Consider the following 18,606-nt stretch of genomic DNA (forward strand, 5'->3'; position numbering starts at 1 on the left):
TCCAACTGAATGTCAGAATGGGAAAGAAAGGTGATTTAAGCAATTTTGAGCGTGGCATGGTTGTTGGTGCCAGAGGGGCCGGTCTGAGTATTTCACAATCTGCTCAGTTACTTGGATTTTCACGCACAACCATTTCTAGGGTTTACAAAGAATGGTGTGAAAAGGGAAAAACATCCAGTATGCGGCAGTCCTGTGGGCAAAAATGCCTTGTGGATGCTAGAGGTCAGAGGAGAATGGGCCAACTGATTCAAGCTGATAGAAGAGCAACGTTGACTGAAATAACCACTCGTTACAACCGAGGTATGCAGCAAAGCATTTGTGAAGCCACAACACGCACCACCTTGAAGCGGATGGGCTACAATAGCAGAAGACCCCACCGGGTACCACTCATCTCCACTACAAATAGGAAAAAGAGGCTACAATTTGCACGAGCTCACCAAAACTGGACTGGAAAAATGTTGCCTGGTCTGATGAGTCTCGATTTCTGTTGAGACATTCAAATGGTAGAGTCCGAATTTGGCGTAAACAGAATGAGAACATGTATCCATCCTCTGATGGCTACTTCCAGCAGGATAATGCACCATGTCACAAAGCTCGAATCATTTCAAATTGGTTTCTTGAACATGACAATGAGTTCACTGTACTAAAATGGCCCCCACAGTCACCAGATCTCAACCCAATAGAGCATCTTTGGGATGTGGTGGAACGGGAGCTTCGTGACCTGGATGTGCATCCCTCAAATCTCCATCAACTGCAAGATGCTATCCTATCGATATGGGCCAACATTTCTAAAGAATGCTATCAGCACCTTGTTGAATCAATGCCACGTAGAATTAAGGCAGTACTAAAGGCAAAAGGGGTCCAACACCGTATTAGTATGGTGTTCCTAATAATTCTTTAGGTGAGTGTATATATATATATATATTTTTTTTTGTAATTACACATTTATTTTGTGCCATACATTTTTTACAATTACTAAAAAAATATAAAATATATAAATTTAATCTCTATTTCTGAAATGTTTCTGCCAGGCTTTGATCTCCCAACCTTGTACATTAGAGGCAAGGACCTTATCTACTCTATAAAGCTGAATGCTAAACTGTGTCAGAAAAACCTCATACTAGTTTCTGATGTAGTGAGTATTCCTATTCAGCAGAAGACTTATTTTATATTTCTGGGCAGGTTAACATGTAGTTCTATAGTGTAGTGTTTAACATCCTTGCCTCTAATGTACAAGGTTGGGAGTCAGAAACTACTATGATGTTTTTCTGACACAGTTTAGCATTCAGCTTTATAGCTGAGTGGATAAGGTCCTTGCCTCTAATGTACAAGGGGTTGGGAGTTCAAATCCCAGCAGAAATTTTTCAGAAATAGATGCTAAATTACATTTAAATACACTGACTCGAGCACAAGTGGTCGTTCGGCGAGCATAGCGATGCTCGAGCCAAACTGGTCTTCAACCGAGCATGCACAATCAACACTAATCTTCACTAAGGTGTTTGTCATGGATCTTCACTATAATGTGTGTGCCTCATGGATCTTTCCTATGGTGTGGGTATATGTGTCACGGATCTGCACTACGGTGCATTGTGGCCACACATCTGTGGCACAGGAGCCAGGGGAAAGTGCAGGAGCTGAGAAAGCTGCATGTGTGAGAGCTGGGGGAGACTGCAGCGATCAAGGTGGCTACAGGGGTGGTATCGTTTTTGTATCATGATAATGCACCTGGTATCAGTATTGAAGTCCAAATTCTGGTACTGTGACAACCCTACCCTGGATCCATGTAGTTTAAAAAAAAAAGAGAGATTGCCATGTACTATATGTCCGATTTTAATTTTTTACATTAAAGGGCATCTGTCAGCAGATTGTACCTATGAAACTGGATGACCTGTTGCATGTGCACTTGGTAGCTGAAGGCATCTGTGTTGGTCCCATGTTCTTATGTGCCCACATTGCTGAGAAAAACTGAAGTTGCTGTTACACCTAGAGGCTCTGCTCTTTCTGTAACTGCTGCGTCCTCTGCACTTTGACAGGGCCAGGCAGTGTAAATGTGGCCCTGACCTCTCCTAAAGTCAATCAAAGTGCAGAGGACGCAGCAATGTCAGAGAGAGAGCAGAGCCTCTAGGTGTAATGACAACGCCCCCGTTGCTCCTAGAGGCTCACTTGCATGTATTAAAACATCATTTTTCTCAGCAATGTGGGCACATATGAACATGGAACCAACACAGATGCCTTCAGCTGCCAAGTGCACATGTAACAGGTCAGTCAGTGTCATAGGTACAAATCTGCTAACAGATGTCCTTTAATCATGGGGTAACCTCTTTAATTCTACTTCTGTTTGGAAATATACATGCTGGAAAAAAGGAAACTCATCTAGCCTGCTGTAATTTCCAGACCACTGCTGTTTTCATTTTTTAACTAAAATATAACTTGCTTACTTTGCAAATTATTTGTTGGTAAGCCAAAAGTGTTTATTATACTGGATGCAAACTGCTTCAAGGGAAATTCGGTATTCAGCAAATATATATATACTGTATGTATATATATATATATATATATATATATATATATATAGTGCAATATACTATATAGGTTTTCAAGATCTCTGCTTGCTGCCAATAGAAACCTTTACAGTTTCCTTATAAATGTGTCCACAGTCATGTGATGATCACAAAGGTGCAGGACAGATCACAGTTACAGTACAGCTATCAGATGTGTCTTGTAATGAGTTGTGCACAATGTGATCATCACATGACCAGAACTGGTTTTTATTCCCTGGGTGGAGAGATCTTGAGATTCTTCATGAATTGGTACGAAAAGTGCTGTATATTGGAAAATTCTATACCTCTTCATTATACATTTATTAGCTGAAACCCCTTTGCTGACATCATCCACTATCATCATTGGGTCTATTTTACTGTTTGGAGGTATGCTGCAGGCTGGAGCTTTCCTACATAGAACTCCTTTGGATCTATAACACAGAACAACTGCTACATGTATAAGCAAGTGCAAGGGAATGGGAAGAACACACCGCTCATCAGAACCGCATAGCAATATCATTCACTAAATATATCAGACAGCTGTGGAATTCAGGTTAGCATCTAACCCTCCATGCTCCCCTTAAGGCAGGGGTGCACAACGTTTCCTGGTTGGGGGCCACATTGCCAGACTGAACCAATGACGAGGGCCGAAATAAAAATTTAAAGGTGTATTAACAACTGAAATATTGTACTTATGGCATATTGAACACACATTATATACCATTAATGTCTAGTTACACTTCCAGGACTCCCATCTAATGGGAGAAATACATGAAAAATACATCTGAGCAGCCACAAGACATAGGCATACATGTCTGTTACTAGATGGTTGGGGGCCACACAGAATGGTATCAAGGGCCGCATGTTGCCCCCGGGCCGCAGGTTGTGCACCCCTGCCTTAAGGGCTCATTCAAACGGCCATATGAATGGGTCCACAACTCTGCATCCATTCCACAATTGTGCGGAACGGGTGCTAACCTATTCATTTCAATGGGGCCGCAAAAGATGAGGACAGCACATTGTGTGCTGTCCGCATCGGTAGTTCCATTCCACTGCCCCGCAAAAAAGATAGAACATGTCCTATTCTTGTCTGCAATCCAGCATAGTGCCGTCCATTTGCGGTCTATGAAATGCGGAATGCACACGGCCGGTGACCATGTTTTGCGCAATTTGTGGACTGCAAAACACTACGGCCGTCTGCATGAGCCCTAAGATTCACTTCCCTCAATATATGTATGCAAATTATCTGATAATCTCATTCTCACTGATGATTTAGTGATCTGTACTTTATAATTATTCTGCCCTTATTAGAAATACCCTCTTCATGCACTGACCTCCTAGTGAGCCTGTGATAAACTTATGCTTTTACACAACAGCCAATCAGAGGGGGGCAGAGCAGCAGGGGGAGGGAGGGAACAGGAGCCTGAACCAATGATGAGACAGGAGGTGCGTCTCAGACTACCTCAGACTCCTTGGAAAACACTTTAGCCAAACTGTAGTCAAAGATCTGCCTTAATGGAGATGAGCTAAAATACAGCTAAGCAGCAAGATCTGAGGAAAAAAAGATAATCTTCCCTGTCACTAGTAAATCTCTTGTGTATACTGATGTTGGTGACTTTATGCAATTTTAGTCTTTGTGTTTCACATTATACAAATAATACAACTAACTGTTCTAAATTTCCTATCTTCTTTTCCTTACCTTGATCCCTGAAGACTCCAGAGGTTCAGAAGTCCCATGAGGTTGAGCTCTAGATGGAAGTACTCCATGCTGAGCTTTTAAGTGGATCTGAGCATCTGACCTTGTATGATGGGGCTCTTCTCTCCCAAGAGATGGATACCTGGGTGGTGAAGCTAGTCCACCTCTAAAAGCTGCATAACGCAGACTTGTGACTTCACTGCTGGGGGATAAATGTCGGACTGGTGGTGAAGAACCCCTCTCTGGTGACATATATGCCCTTGGTGAAAGATTACGATGAGGAGACAGTTGCTGAGGAGAAACACATCGTAAAGGAGACACTTCCCTAGCTGATGGCAAGCGCTGGCATGGTGACATTCCCCTACGGGGTGAGGTACAGCCTGTCGGTGAAAAACATTTTGGGGAGCTTTCTCTCTTCTGGAGAACATGTCTCCTGGATGGACCTGCCCGACTACTGCCTATATCTTTGCCTGGAGACCACGGTCTACTGGGGATTAGCTCTTGAGACACTGACTGATCAGATAGCAGCAGTGTTTGGGAATCTTTTCCAGAAGACTCTGAAGTCTGTAATTGCCGAGAAGAGAATTGGCAAGCAGAAGTGTTATCTGCACTGTCTGGGTTTTGTCTTGGCTCATTAGGTGAATAAGAAGTGACAGTACTTGGTGAGATATCTGGATTTTTTTCTTCCTGACTTTCATCTTCATCATCATCGTCCTCCTCTTCTCCATCAGAATCTTCATCGTCATCTGTATCTTCTAAGTCAGAGAACTGATGCTCTTCCACCACATCACTCTCTGGCCATCGCTCTTCACTTGTCCCTGTAAAATAAATATATAATAATACATAAATTTGAAATAATTATAATTTCTTTATACAGAAAACTTCAGTCCATTATATATTCAGCGATATAAAGATCAAATTAGATGTTATAGTAGTAATTATATCACAGTCTGAATTTACTGGGACTCCAAAACATGTTAAATGCAGGAATTTTGTCTGTCCATCCTGTTCTTGATTTTTAGAGTCAGCACACTTAACCCCTTATGGACCAGGCTCATTTTCAACTTAAGGACCAGGCCATTTTTTGCAAATCTGACCAGTGTCACTTTATGTGTGAATAACTTTAAAACGCTTTTACTTGTCCAGGCCATTCTGAGATTGTTTTTTCATCACATATTTCTTCATGACACTGGTAAAATGGAGTAAAAAAAAATTCATTTTTATTTATAAAAAAATACCAAAATTTACCAAAAATTTGGAACAATTTGCAAATTTCCAAGTTTCAATTTCTCTACTTCTATAATACATAGTAATACCTCCAAAAATAGTTATTACTTTACATTCCCCATATGTCTATTTCATGTTTGGATCATTTTGGGAATGCCATTTTATTTTTTGGGGATGTTACAAGGCTTTGAATTTTAAAAGCAAATCTTTCAAAAACCCATATTTTAAGGACCAGTTCAGGTCTGAAGTCACTTTGTGAGGCTTACATAATAGAAACCACCCAAAAATTACCCCATTCTAGAAATTACACCCCTCGTTTACCCTTTAGGTGTTGCACAAGAGTTATTGGCAAATGGAGATGAAATTTAAGAATTTCAATTTTTGGGCAAATTTTCCATTTGAATCCATTTTTTCCAGTAACAAAGCAAAGGTTAACAGCCAAACAAAACTCAAAATTTATTGCCCTGATTCTGTAGTTTCCAGAAACACCCCATATGTGGTCGCAAACTACTGTACAGGCACACGGTAGGGCGTAGAGGGAAAGGAGCGCCGTGTGGTTTTTGGAAGGCAGATTTCCCCCCTGATGCACCCCTAGAGTAGAAACTCCATAAAAGTGACCATTTTGGAAACTACGGGATAAGGTGGCAGTTTTATTGGGACTATTTTTAGGGTACATATGATTTTTGGTTGCTCTATATTTTTGTGAGGCAAGGTTACCAAAAATAGAAATTCTGAAATTTCATCTCCATTTGCCATTAACTGTTGAGGAACACCTAAAGGGTTAATAAAGTTAGTAAAATCTGTTTTGAATACCTTGAGGGGTGTAGTTTCTTAGATGTGGTCACTTTTATGGAGTTTCTACTCTAGGGGTGCATCAGGGGTTCTTCAAATGGGACATGGTGCCAAAAAAAAAGGCCATCAAAATCTGCCTTCCAGAAACAATATGGCGTTCCTTTCCTTCTGCGCCCTGCTGTTTGGTCATACAGCAGTTTACGACCACATATGGGGTGTTTCTGTAAACTGCAGAATCAGGGTAATAAATATTAAGTTTTGTTTGGCTGTTAACCCTTGCTTTGTTACTGTAAAAAACTGATTAAAATGGAAAATTTGCCAAAAAATAGCTGTTTTGGCACGGTTTTTATTTTAGTTTTTTGACCGTGTTCATCTGAGGGGTTAGGTCATGGGGTATTTTTATAGAGCAGATTCTTACGGACGCGGCGATACCTAATATGTCTACTTTTTAAATTTATACTATATTATCCTTTTTTAAACAAAAAAAAACATTTTAGTATCTCCATAGTCTAAGAGTCAGTTTTTTTTTGTTTAGTTTTTTTGTTTTAGTGTCTCAAGTCTGAGAACCATAGTTTTTTTTTCGATTGTCAGTGGCTAAATGGAATTAAAATTGGGGAAGGGGATTCTAAATTTAGTACTCCATGGAAGTGTGGTACTTCCTGAAGCAACCAATAATGCAGAGGCCCGGATGATCGGGGCACGTGTCACACTGAGTGGTGGTGTCCTTCCGTATCCCCCTCCTGTGACACACTCTGCACCTTTTTTGGGTCCGTCCCTTCTTTCCTGTATGGGGGACCACACCTGGAAAGTGTTGGCCAGGGACGATCCGGGCGCCTCCAGTTCCCGAGGTACTTCAGCCTGCTCTTTCCCAGTCAGAAAAGATCAGGGCCTTGAGGACTGCCTCCTAGAACTGGAGGAATTTCCCTGTGTTGCCAGCGCTCTGGGACAGTACAAAAGAGTTGTTAAAGGCAACCTGTACCAAGTAGACCGCAACTTTTTTGTACCATGCCCGGGTTTTGCGCATGGCGTTATATGGCTTGAGGACTTGATCAGAGAGATCAACTCCTCCTATATACCGATTGTAGTCGACGATACAATCGGGCTTGAGGACCGTTGCCGCGGTACCTTGCACAGGGACAGGGGTGATGCCGTTACCGTGAATTGTGGACAGTACAAGGACATCCCTCTTGTCCTTATATCTGACCAGAAACAGGTTTCCACTGGTAAGGGCACGGATCTCACCCCTGGGGATAGGTACCTGGAGGGGGTGGGTAGGGAGGTCGTGCTGATTTTTCCGCACGGTCCCACAAGCGGACGTGGATCTGGCGGCGAGGGACTGGAACAAGGGGATACTAGTATAAAAGTTATCCACGTACAGGTGGTAACCCTTATCTAGCAGTGGGTGCATAAGGTCCCACACAAGTTTCCCGCTAACACCCAGAGTGGCGGGACATTCTGGGGGTTCAATACGGGAATCTCGCCCCTTGTACACACGAAACTTGTAAGTGTACCCTAAGGTACTCTCACAAAGTTTGTACAGCTTCACGCCATACCTCGCCCGCTTAGAGGGAATATACTGGCGGAAAATGAGTCTCCCCTTGAAAACAATGAGAGACTCATCAACCGCGACCTCCCTTCCAGGTACATAGGCCTCCAAAAATTTGGTCCCAAAGTGATTGATGACCGGCCTGATTTTGTACAGGCGGTCATAGGCAGGATCACCTTGGGGGGGGACATGCTGCATTATCTGCCTAATGCAGGCATTTCCGAATGGCCTCAAAACGGGAACGTGTCATGGCTGTACTGTAAAGTGGGGTCTGGTAGAGGACGTCCCCACTCTAGTAATGCCTGACACTGAGTTTCTTGACTAGGCCCATGTGCAGCACGAGGCCCCAAAACGTCCTCATCTCGGCTGCACTGACCGGAGTCCAGCCACCGGCCCTAGCCAAAAAGGAGCCCAGGTGTTGAGCAATGGACTGTTGGGCGTACAAGTTTGTTTGCTCCACCATCAGATTCACAAAGTGGTCACTGAAAAAAAAGACTAAAATAGTCATATTCAGTGAAGCCCACTGTGGGAATCTGGATTCCTGGTTGGCCAACAAAATTAGGAAACACAGGCTCAAAATCCTCTGGGGTACACCATGCAATTTCACCGGTAGGGGGCTCAGGTGGAATTATCTGGTGGGCCGGAAAACTAGTACGAGCCCCAGAGCTGCTCGTACTAGTGTGGGCCACAGGGTCCCTGGCATGGCGATCCTCTTGCTCCTCCTGGCGGCCTTGGGGGCTCATCATCGCTGGATGATGAGGAGGACGCAGATGACATCGTCCTCACTGGGGCTCTCGGAGTCGGAGGCAAGCTGGGCGTAGGCCTCCTCGGCCGAGAACATCCGGCGGGACCATAGGGGAGTGTGTGTGTGTGCGTGGAAAACTTTATTTAGTGTGCGTGTGTTTGGGGGCACGGGTGTTCGTGGACTTTGCCCTAAACCTAACAGAAAAAAAAAAAGAGAAAACCCCAAAAAAGGCAAAAAAAAAAAAAAAGATTCAAACTCGCTGATCAGCCGCCCGAAGCTGATCAGTTGTGGGATGGGCGATGCGCTAAGAGTGCCGGCCACAGTCAGCGTACGCAAAAAAAAATAAACCGCTTGCGCCCCAAAAAATTTGTGTAGGGGTGAGGGGTGGGCAGGGTGGCAAGCTGCAGCACCCCTGGGGGGTTTAGGGTCACACAGCTGTGCTGTGGACCACAGACACCCGATCAGGGTGATGCAACAGTTAAAACTTTTTTTTTTTTTACCTAAACTTTCCCTGAATATCCTTGCCTAACCTAACCTTTCCCTAACCTGTCCCTATGTACCTTTTAGTACCAGATGGCACTGTGGAAGGTAAGAAGGGGGGTGCTGGGCACAGATCCGACGCTGGAGTAGGCATGACAGAAATACCAAGTGTCTAAAATTTGCAGCTCTCGAACACATTCCAATTCCAGCCCTAGGTGGAGATAGACACCGCCTCCTCCTTCAGAAGGAGGCGGAGTGGATCATCCGTACTGCCGCTATGGGCCCTTTAGGATTAAATGATCAAAACGATTTAAGTGTCTTTCTATAATAGCTAGAGGTCTATGCCATAGATGAGGTGCATTGCTAGTGTCAGGGAATAGTTTGTTCTTACCCCTCTCGTCCTGGTTGGGATGAGGATATCTTTAGCGTCCTGAGTTGCCTAGGCAACATGGACGCATTAAAAGGAGCACAGAGCAAGCGCGATGAGGTCAGAGGCCAGAAGAAGCACAAGTGCGCAAAATGGCCGTCGCCAGCTGATCACTCAGTAGCTCAACGATGTATGTCCGCCCTAGTCCGTGTAACTTACTTCGATTGTGCGAATAAAGAAGTTTACCACTACTGCAATTGGTGAGTGCCGCTGTTGTTTCTTATCTTTGGATCACATCACACTAAGGCTAATGGATGATGGGGAGGGTCTGATGGGGGGGGGGGGGTGATCTGAGCCTGGGGGGCCTATTGGGGGTCTGATCTGAAGTTGGGGGTTCTGATGGGGGCTGATCTGAGGTTTGGGAGGGTCTGATGGGGGTCTGATCTGAAGCTGGGGGGGGGGTGATCTGAGGCTGGGGGTCAGGGGCTAGGGAGGGTTTGATGGGGGTGTGATCTGAGGTTGGGGGTCTGATCTAAGGCTTGGGAGAGTCTGGTCTGAGGCTGGGGGTCTGATCTGAGACTGGGGGGTCTGATGGGAGTCTGATCTGAAGGTCATCTGTAGGTCATCAGTATCTGATCGGTGGGGGTCCGACACCCTGCAACCCTGCTGATCAGCTGTTTGAGAAGGCACCAGCGCTCACAGTAGTGCTGTAGCGTTCTCGCAGCTTTGCCTAGTCCATGTTACGTCACGTCCATCTATCACATGACCTACACAAAGCTCAGCCACATTGAAGTGAATGGGGCTGAGCTACGATACCAAGCATGGTCGCTATACTATGTACTGTGCTGTGCTTGGTGAACTGAGAGAAAGCTGGGGCGCCACTGCAAGAGCAAGTGTCTTCTAAAACAGACCCCCACCTAGGGTTGTCTCAGGTATCAAATTATCGATACCCAATCGATACTTTTGTCCTGGTATCGGTTCTATACCGGGATTTGCCATTTACCGATACTAGGTAGCGCAGCCTAGTATCAGAGAAAATGGAGCACGCTGCTATCAGCGCACGCCATGTTCCCTCAGCAGCACAGGGGAGAAGGAAGCAGTCTCTCCCTCCCCCTGTGCCGCCAGTGAGAGGAGAGAGGGTAAGAGTAGAGGAGGGGCTGAGGCCACTGAGCCACCAATGAAGTTAACTCACTCATTAAAGGGAACCTGTCACCTCTACTATGCTACCCTCACTGAGCGTTTCTAAATGTTCATTGTGTTACCCTAAACATATAAATTACACTTTTAATTTCATTTGCAGACGAATTCAATAAGTATTATGCATTTTTGTACTTCCCGCCTTTTATGCAAATTAACATAAAAGAGTGATATCTTACTTGTGTGACCAGAGAAGAGTCATATTTTCAAGCTGTGACTAGTCTCAGGTTAATTTGCATATGTATAAAATCGTTATTTTTACACAATAAAAGCACACAGAGCTATGGGGACTGGGTATTGCGGATGTGCTAGCGGCCATCTAGCAACCCATGTCCTCAGCTCTATACCCAAAATCCAGGTGACAGGTTCCCTTTAATTCAAATACAGGAGACGGGTACTGGCTGCAGAATCATATAGCCGGCACCTGACCTCTATGGGAGGTAGCTGCAATCCACGGCAGTAAACCCCTCAGGTGCCCCAACCCCAGTATTAAAAACATTGGTGGCGCAGTGTGCCCTCCCCCCCAACCCCAGTATTTTTTTGTTTCAATCGTTTTTATTGGCATTTCAAAGTAATATAAATCACAATAAAGGTGCATTACAATCTTATTTTTGTCAGTCGAGTTATTTATAACAACTAACAATACAATAACATAACCATTGTCACATAATAATTTCACTGAATCCTATGGACATCATCCATGTCTGGTGCATATTTACTAATGCTTCCAAGAATAAAGCCTTATCTCTCTGAAAAGCATGTCAATTAATTAACCACCCCCTCCCACTTAACAATGATAGACCTATTCCCGCATATTTGTTTATTGGTAATCCAACGCGCACATATGTATGTACCTATTTAAAGGACAAATCAAATCACATAAGTTCTTCCCACTTTCCTTTTACCCCATTTTACAATGTGGAGATGCTATCCAAGCTTGCCACTGTTTTGTAAATTTTTGGTAGGAACCATTCCCTAGTGCTATTATTCTTTCATAAGCATAGGTGGTATTGATAGCTGATACCAGATCTCTCAATTGCGGTACATCTCGAGACTTCCACCTCTGCAATAACAGCAATTTGGCCAGGACACAGAGAACGTATACCAGTTTTCTGTTTTCCACAGGGAAATCCGTCACTCCAATCAAAAGTAGGGCAAGTTGCGGTGTCCACCCAAACCTCTGCGGGAGCAATAGGGTCAACAATTCCTCACATCCTTTCCAGTACCTTGTAATCAATGGGCACTGCCAAAGGATGTGAAGAAGTGTACCCCCACCTCCACAGCCCCTCCAACATTCCCCCGACACTCCCACGTACATATGTTGCAACCTTTCGGGAGTATAATACCAGTGTAGAATAGTTTTTAAAGCCGATTCCACGTGAGTAGAACAGTGTAAGTGAGAGTGGATCATTTTGATTGTTTTCTGCCACTCTCTTTCGGTTATCTTACCTATTTGAGTGAGCTACCTATTTGAGTGTAGCTCAAATTTGAAGGGCTTAGTGTTAGTAACAAGTGCCGAATTTGTAGATATTTTAAAAAATCTGACTTGGGTAGCAGCAGTTGCTCCTGCAAGGATTGGAAGGATTTCAGCGTCCCATTTTCATATAACCATTCTATAGTACTTTTATTCTCTAGGTTCCATTTACAGAGATCTGCGTGCGGGAGGCTCTAATAAGAGAAAATGGCAATGAGACCAAAGTTGGCTTGCACCCCTCATTATTTATGCTATTAAATAGTTTCCATGCCATGACAGATGTCAATATTATTGGATTCAAGTTTTTAGGGGTCTGAATATTCCAGAAAGGTAGAAGTATTAAGTTTGGCAAGGTAAAAGGCGCTGCCTGCGCTTGTTCCACTTGAACCCAGGGAATCCCCAATTTTTCTTTCTTCCAATTTCTGAGCATAGATACTAACGTGGCGAGATAGTACAGTTTCATGTCTGGAACTGCCAGACCTCCCATTGCTCGGGGTCTTTGAATGATTTTACTAGCCACCCTCGGCTTCTTATTTCGCAAAATATATTTGGACAGTATAAGTTGCACCTTACTAAAAAACCTTTTTGGCAACAGGATTGGGACCGTGCGGTATAGAAATAAGAAACAAGGGAGAATAAACATTTTAAAGGCTGCAATCCTGCCTAACCATGAAGTTTCATGTTTATGGAAGTCTTCCAGATCTTTACCCACCTCTGTTATCAGGGATTCGTAGTTAAGACTATATAATTTTGACATTGAAGGGGTCATGTTAGTACCCAGGTATTTGATGCTGTCAGTGCACCAGTCAAAGTCCCATTGTTCCTTAAAAGACTTTATCAGAATTTCCGGGACGTGAATCGGCAATGCTTGTGTTTTGGAGGAATTAAGGTGATAATATGAAATGCTGCCATATAGTTCTATTTGGTTCCGGGTTTGATAGTGACAGTAAAACGTCATCTGCGTAAAGCGAAATTACATGATCCTGCCCTCCAATCTTAACCCCCGAGATTAAGGGATCTAATCTGATAGCTTGAGCTAATGGTTCCATGGCTATAATGAAGATCAGAGGGGACAGCGGACAGCCTTGTCTGGTGCCATTGGTTAAACCAAATGTCCTTGACAAGGCCCCATTGACATAAACATTAGCCGTGGGGTTGCTATATAGGGCCTCAATTGCAGACATGATGGGGCCACTGAATCCCATAACCGAGAGCACCGAGAAGGCAAATGACCATCTAATTCGGTCAAATGCCTTCTCGGCATCCAAGGTCAGAACCAATAGGTGGCTTTTCTGTTGCCTGACTTGATGGAATATGCCCAGCATTCTCCTTGTGTTGAAATAGGACTGGCGAGTCGAGACAAAACCTGTCTGGTCATTATGAATTAAGGAAGGGAGTATTGTAGTTAACCTAAGAGCTAAAAGTTTGGCATAAATTTTTATATCCTGATTCAATAAAGATATGGGCCTGAAGTTCTGAGGTCTATCAGATGTCTTACCTGGTTTAGGTAAAGTAATAATAATAGCTTGTAAGTTTTCTTTAGGGAAACTTCCAGATGATAGGGCAGATTGACAGAAGTCCCGTAGGAAGGGGCTTAAGATATGTGGGAACTTTTTTATAATAATGGCTTGCAAAACCGTCCGGGCCGGGAGCCTTATCCTGGGGCAAGGATGATATTACTTTCTCAACCTCTTCAGATGTTATTGGGGTATTAAAGGGCTTCTGTCAGCCCACTAAACCGTTTTTCTTTTTTTGTTTACTAATAATCCCTATACTGCGAGCTCTGCATACATAAGTTAAATAATCATTTTGGTTCCGTAGAATTTGATAAAAAGCTATTTTTAAAATATGCAAATTACCCTTTAAGGGTTTGGAGTTGTGTGTTTGTTAGAGTAGGTAGATTTAGGGAACTGAGATAAGTACTCATCGTGTTCGCTAAGTTTGGGGAAGAAGGTATTGAATCCCTTAAATTATATAATTCATGATAATATGTCTGGAAGCCCTCTGCTATATCCAGTGGGGAATACAGTTTAGCTTGTGTTTTAGGATGTAGGAGGTAATGTATTTACCTTTTGTTCGTTCCGCCAAAAGTTTCCCCGCTTTATTCCCTTGGGAATAGTATCGTGCTTTGGTTTTCCGAAGCCCCTTCCCAACCCCAGTATTAAACTCATTGGTGGCAGTGGCCACAGGGTCCCCTCTCCTCCTTCTCATTGTGCTACCTGCCTCCTGTATTTGAATTAATGGGCGATATATCTTCATTGGTGGTGCAGTGCGCCCCCCCCCCCCCCCAGTATTCAAAACATTGGTGATTGGTGGCGCAGTGCACCCTCTGCCCCCCCAACCCCAGTATTAAAGTCATTGGTGGCAGTGGCCACAGGGTCCCCTCCCCTCCTCCTCATTGGTGGTGCAGTGGCAGCTTCTGATCGGAGCCCCAGCAGTGTAACCCTGGGACTCCGATCGGTTACCATGAAGCCCTGGCTGCCATGGTAAGTTCCCTACTGCCATGTGCACTATGCACAGGGCAGTAGGGAGAGTGTGGGATCCTATTCACCCTAATAGAGCTCTATTAGGTGGAATAGGACAAGGGTTCTAGCCTTCTAGCCCCTAAGGGGGCTAATACTTAGTAAATAAAAAGTTAAAAAAAAAAAAGTAAAAAAAACATTAGGTATAAATCACCTCCTTTCCCAATTTTACATATAAAATATTTAAACAATAAATAAATAAACATATTACAAATCGCAATGTCCAAAAAGTCCAAACTATTAAAAAATATCTCCTATGTGGTGAACGTCGTAAAAAAAAAAGAAAAGAAAGAAAAAACGCGCGATTCGCCATTTTTAGCCACCTTGTTCCCCCAAAAAAATGGTATAGGATTGTTCTCTTATGGGCCGGACGTTCCATAAAATGCAGAATACACGCAGCTTTTTTTTTTGCATGGTATCGAGTATTGCAATACTTTTTTATAGTATCGAAACCGAATCAAAATTTTGGTATTGATACAACCCTACCCCCACCAATCACATATTACGTTAAAATATTTCGGAAAACACCTTTAAAGGGGTTGTCCGAGTTAAATAAAAACTGTAAACCTAAAAAAGCATCTAAATATATTGGCTGCACTGTAACCTGTGTGCATGGAACCTGGCGCTGCAGACAGGAAGATAATGCTGGCGGTGGGACTGGAGTACTGGAGGCAGCAGGAGAAAAAAAATATTAAATATGGTAAATATTAAAATATGGTAAATATTGCTTCTGTTGTTATTTTTGACTACATACAACGGCTACCACAGTTTTTATTTAACTTGGACAACCACTTTATCCCACTGCAGACAAGGCACGACAGCAAGGCTGTTGCTCAAGCCAGATGCGTGTTCATACAGACTCATATATTTCTCCATTGGAAAAATCATCTGTGACTGTCCCTCGGATTTCTGCCCTGGAATTGCAATGGATCCACAAACAGATTTAGCCCCATTCAGTGGTTCACATGTCCGTTCTATGGCACAGATTCCCAATGGGAATCAATAGGGGGCAGAATACACATAGACGTTAGACGAAACGGAGCCAAACGGATCCGTTCTGACACACAATGTAAGTCAAAGGGGACGCATCCGTTTTCTATGACATAATCTGGCACAATAGAAAACGGATCCGTCCTCCATTGACTTTCAATGGTGTTCAAGACTGATCCGCCTTGGCTATGTTAAAGATAATACAAACGGATCCGTTCTGAACGGATGCAGACGGTTGTATCATCTGAATGGATCCGTCTGTGCAGATCCATGACGGATCCGCACCAAACGCGAGTGTGAAAGTAGCCTTAATGAGTTTCACTCGATTTATTGTTAACATTTTTTTAATAAGGCACAAAAAAAAAAAAGTAGCAATCTCACTCTAGTAAGAGGATGGAGTAGGAAAACTGGAGTAGATTTTCTAGACAAAAGTGTTAAGTCTAAGGATAAGACAAATTCATCAAACATGTGACATAAAGTACACCAACGCAGACTCAAGCAAAACTGACTTCAAATAATCCCCTAAAGATAAATTCCCCTCCCCCCTAGTTTTTCTGCAGATTTTTCTGCAGAAAAATACACAGACTCTAGATGAAAACTGTGCCATGTGAACACAACTTTACAGCCAAACACAGGACAGTGAGGAGGAAGAACATAACTGAGCTGAGCTGAGTGAGAGGATTTCTCAAAAATGTTTTACTTTTAAGTGTGAGACGAAATAGGACCAAGAGAAAGAGTGGAAGGAATGCTGGGGAATTTTGATTTATTTTTGTGCAGTTTTTATGTTTTTTTTTTATTTTTTACACTTTTTTATAGTTCCCATACTATGCAGCAGCCTCCTGTCACACAGGAGGACAGGGGCTGCTGCTAACAAGCTCCGGCTATTCCGATCTCCACAGGGAGGAGCCGGTGCACACCTGGAAGCGCACGCTTCTGGGTTTTCATGCGCTCAGATGCCGTGATCAGGTTTTTTTTTTTTGGCTTTACTACTTCTGCACAATAAAACCACCTTTTTTAAGTAAGAAAATGTTCTTGCATTGTCGCATCCCAAGACCCATAACCTTTTTATTTTTCTTTCTATGGTATCATTTTGGGGTACATAAAACTTTTTTAACACTTTTTATTCAGTTTTTTTGTGGCGAATAAGCAAAAAGAAGCGATTCTGGCATCGCCTTTTTTGGTGTTGTTTTTACGGCGCTCACCATGTGGGATAAGTTTCATGATAAATGTGTAATGTGGTTATTACTGATGCAGCGCTACAAAATATGTGGAGGGAATTCGATTTTTGCAATATTTTCATTGAAAAGCATTTTTTTTTCCAATGGAAAAAAGGTGTATTTTTAACTTGGAAATTTGATTTAATAAAACTTTTTTTTACTTTGTTTTGTAACCATTTAACAATCCCTCAAGAGGACTTTAATAAGCAATATGTAGTACAAGAGAATTATACTGTCAGAGCTATACAGTCACCACCAGGCTGCGCCAGAGAGGCATGCTTGCTAGGATACACTGCAGACAGTGCTGGAGCCTTCACAAGGCTTCAGACTGCCACGCAGAGACAACGGCTTCCCACAATCTTATTTGCGGGATGCTGATGGGAGACAGTGTGAGCCTATTCCCTCTGTATACCGCTCAGATGCTGCAGGCGCTATTGATCACGGCATCTAAGTGGTTAAAAGGCTCTGACGGATGCAGACCCATTCAACTTGAATGGGTCCGCGATCCATCTGCACCGTAAAAAAATAGAGCATGCTCTATTTTTTTGCGGGGCGGAGGCACGGACCGAGATGCCACGGAAGCACTCTGGTGCCTGTATATTGCTTTTGTGTGCATGAGCCCTTAAGTTAAATAAAATACATTACCTTCCTCTGCATCCAGGTCAGCAAAAGACGGTGGCACTAAACCTAGTTCCTGGCACTTTTTGCTGTGTGCTTTGGATTTCATGTGTTTAGTTAAATTCCCTGAAAAATAGAAAAAAATTCTTGATGTTGTGCAGTTCTGAGGCTGGTGAAAGCAGCTGATAATGGCTATAAGGACAGATTCCTTAGCAATTTTAGCAGGAAAGAAAGTCACCTTTGGTTTTGAAGGCAAAATTGCAGTGCTTGCACACATATGGCCGGTGATCTGTGTGTGTGCGAATATGCTTCTTTAACATGCTTGGTTTCTTGCAACGAATCCCACACTCCTCACACACATACTTTCCCCGGCCGCGGCCTCGCACATAAACATACTCCTCATTTGATTTGTACCTAGAGAAATGGAAATTGAGTTGAAAAAAATAGAATATGAACTGTCAACTCTGACACTTAAAAAACATTACACAAAATACACCTGAGTACTGGATTTAATAAAGTGAAGTCCTCTGTCCACTTTCATATGCCATTTTAGCTTACATATATCTAGAAGTCATCTACATAAAAAGTTGAATAAAGGCTTTGCAGTATCTCAAACTGGTCCTGAGTTACAGATTGTATTAAAGTCTACAGAAGAATTCACAATTCCAGAGGCTCCAGAGAAGAAATCTCACAGCAATCCCTGCTAGTTTAAGGCCTCATGCACACGACTGTTGTTTTATTCCGTGTCCGTTTTTCGTGATTTTCTGCGGACCCATTGACTTTCAAGGCACACAAGATTGTCATCCGTGTCCGCGCGTCCTCGTCGGTTTTTTTCCTATCATTTGCATGGCAAACTTGACTTAGACTTTTTTTTAACTTTCCTTCATGTCTGGTGATCCTCCAAAATAAAGGAAGACACACGAAAACAAAAACGGAAACGGATCACGGAACAATGGAACCCATTTTGCGGAACAGAACACAACAACGGTCGTGTGCATGAGGCCTCAATGGGATGTTCAGCATAAGAAGAGTATGGCTGTTTTCTTCCCAGAACAGCACCATACCTTTCCATGGGTTGTCTCGTATTGTATATCAGCTATACTGAAGTGAAAGGGGCTGAGCAGCAATGACACATCCAGCTGGAGATGTGTAGAGCTGGTTTGGGGAGAAAGCAGCCAGAATATTTGTAATCCTG

The 18,606-nt window shown here is 43.2% G+C and overlaps 1 protein-coding gene across 4 annotated transcripts in view; it reads right to left on the reverse strand.

The window, feature by feature from the left end:
- Positions 1-18,606, reverse strand: part of HIVEP3 (HIVEP zinc finger 3) — a 156,307-nt gene that overhangs the window by 16,531 nt on the left and 121,170 nt on the right. For all 4 annotated transcript variants that reach the window (XM_040424312.1, XM_040424314.1, XM_040424311.1 and 1 more), the window contains 3 exons: positions 17,650-17,825; positions 17,439-17,537; positions 4,240-5,054 (listed from right to left, as the gene is read on the reverse strand). In XM_040424312.1, the coding sequence (XP_040280246.1) occupies positions 4,240-5,054; positions 17,439-17,537; positions 17,650-17,825 (1,090 nt within the window). The remainder of the gene's footprint in view (positions 1-4,239; positions 5,055-17,438; positions 17,538-17,649; positions 17,826-18,606) is intronic.

This window comes from Bufo bufo, chromosome 3, assembly GCF_905171765.1.
Source record: "Bufo bufo chromosome 3, aBufBuf1.1, whole genome shotgun sequence".
Classification (NCBI taxonomy): Eukaryota; Metazoa; Chordata; class Amphibia; order Anura; family Bufonidae; genus Bufo; species Bufo bufo.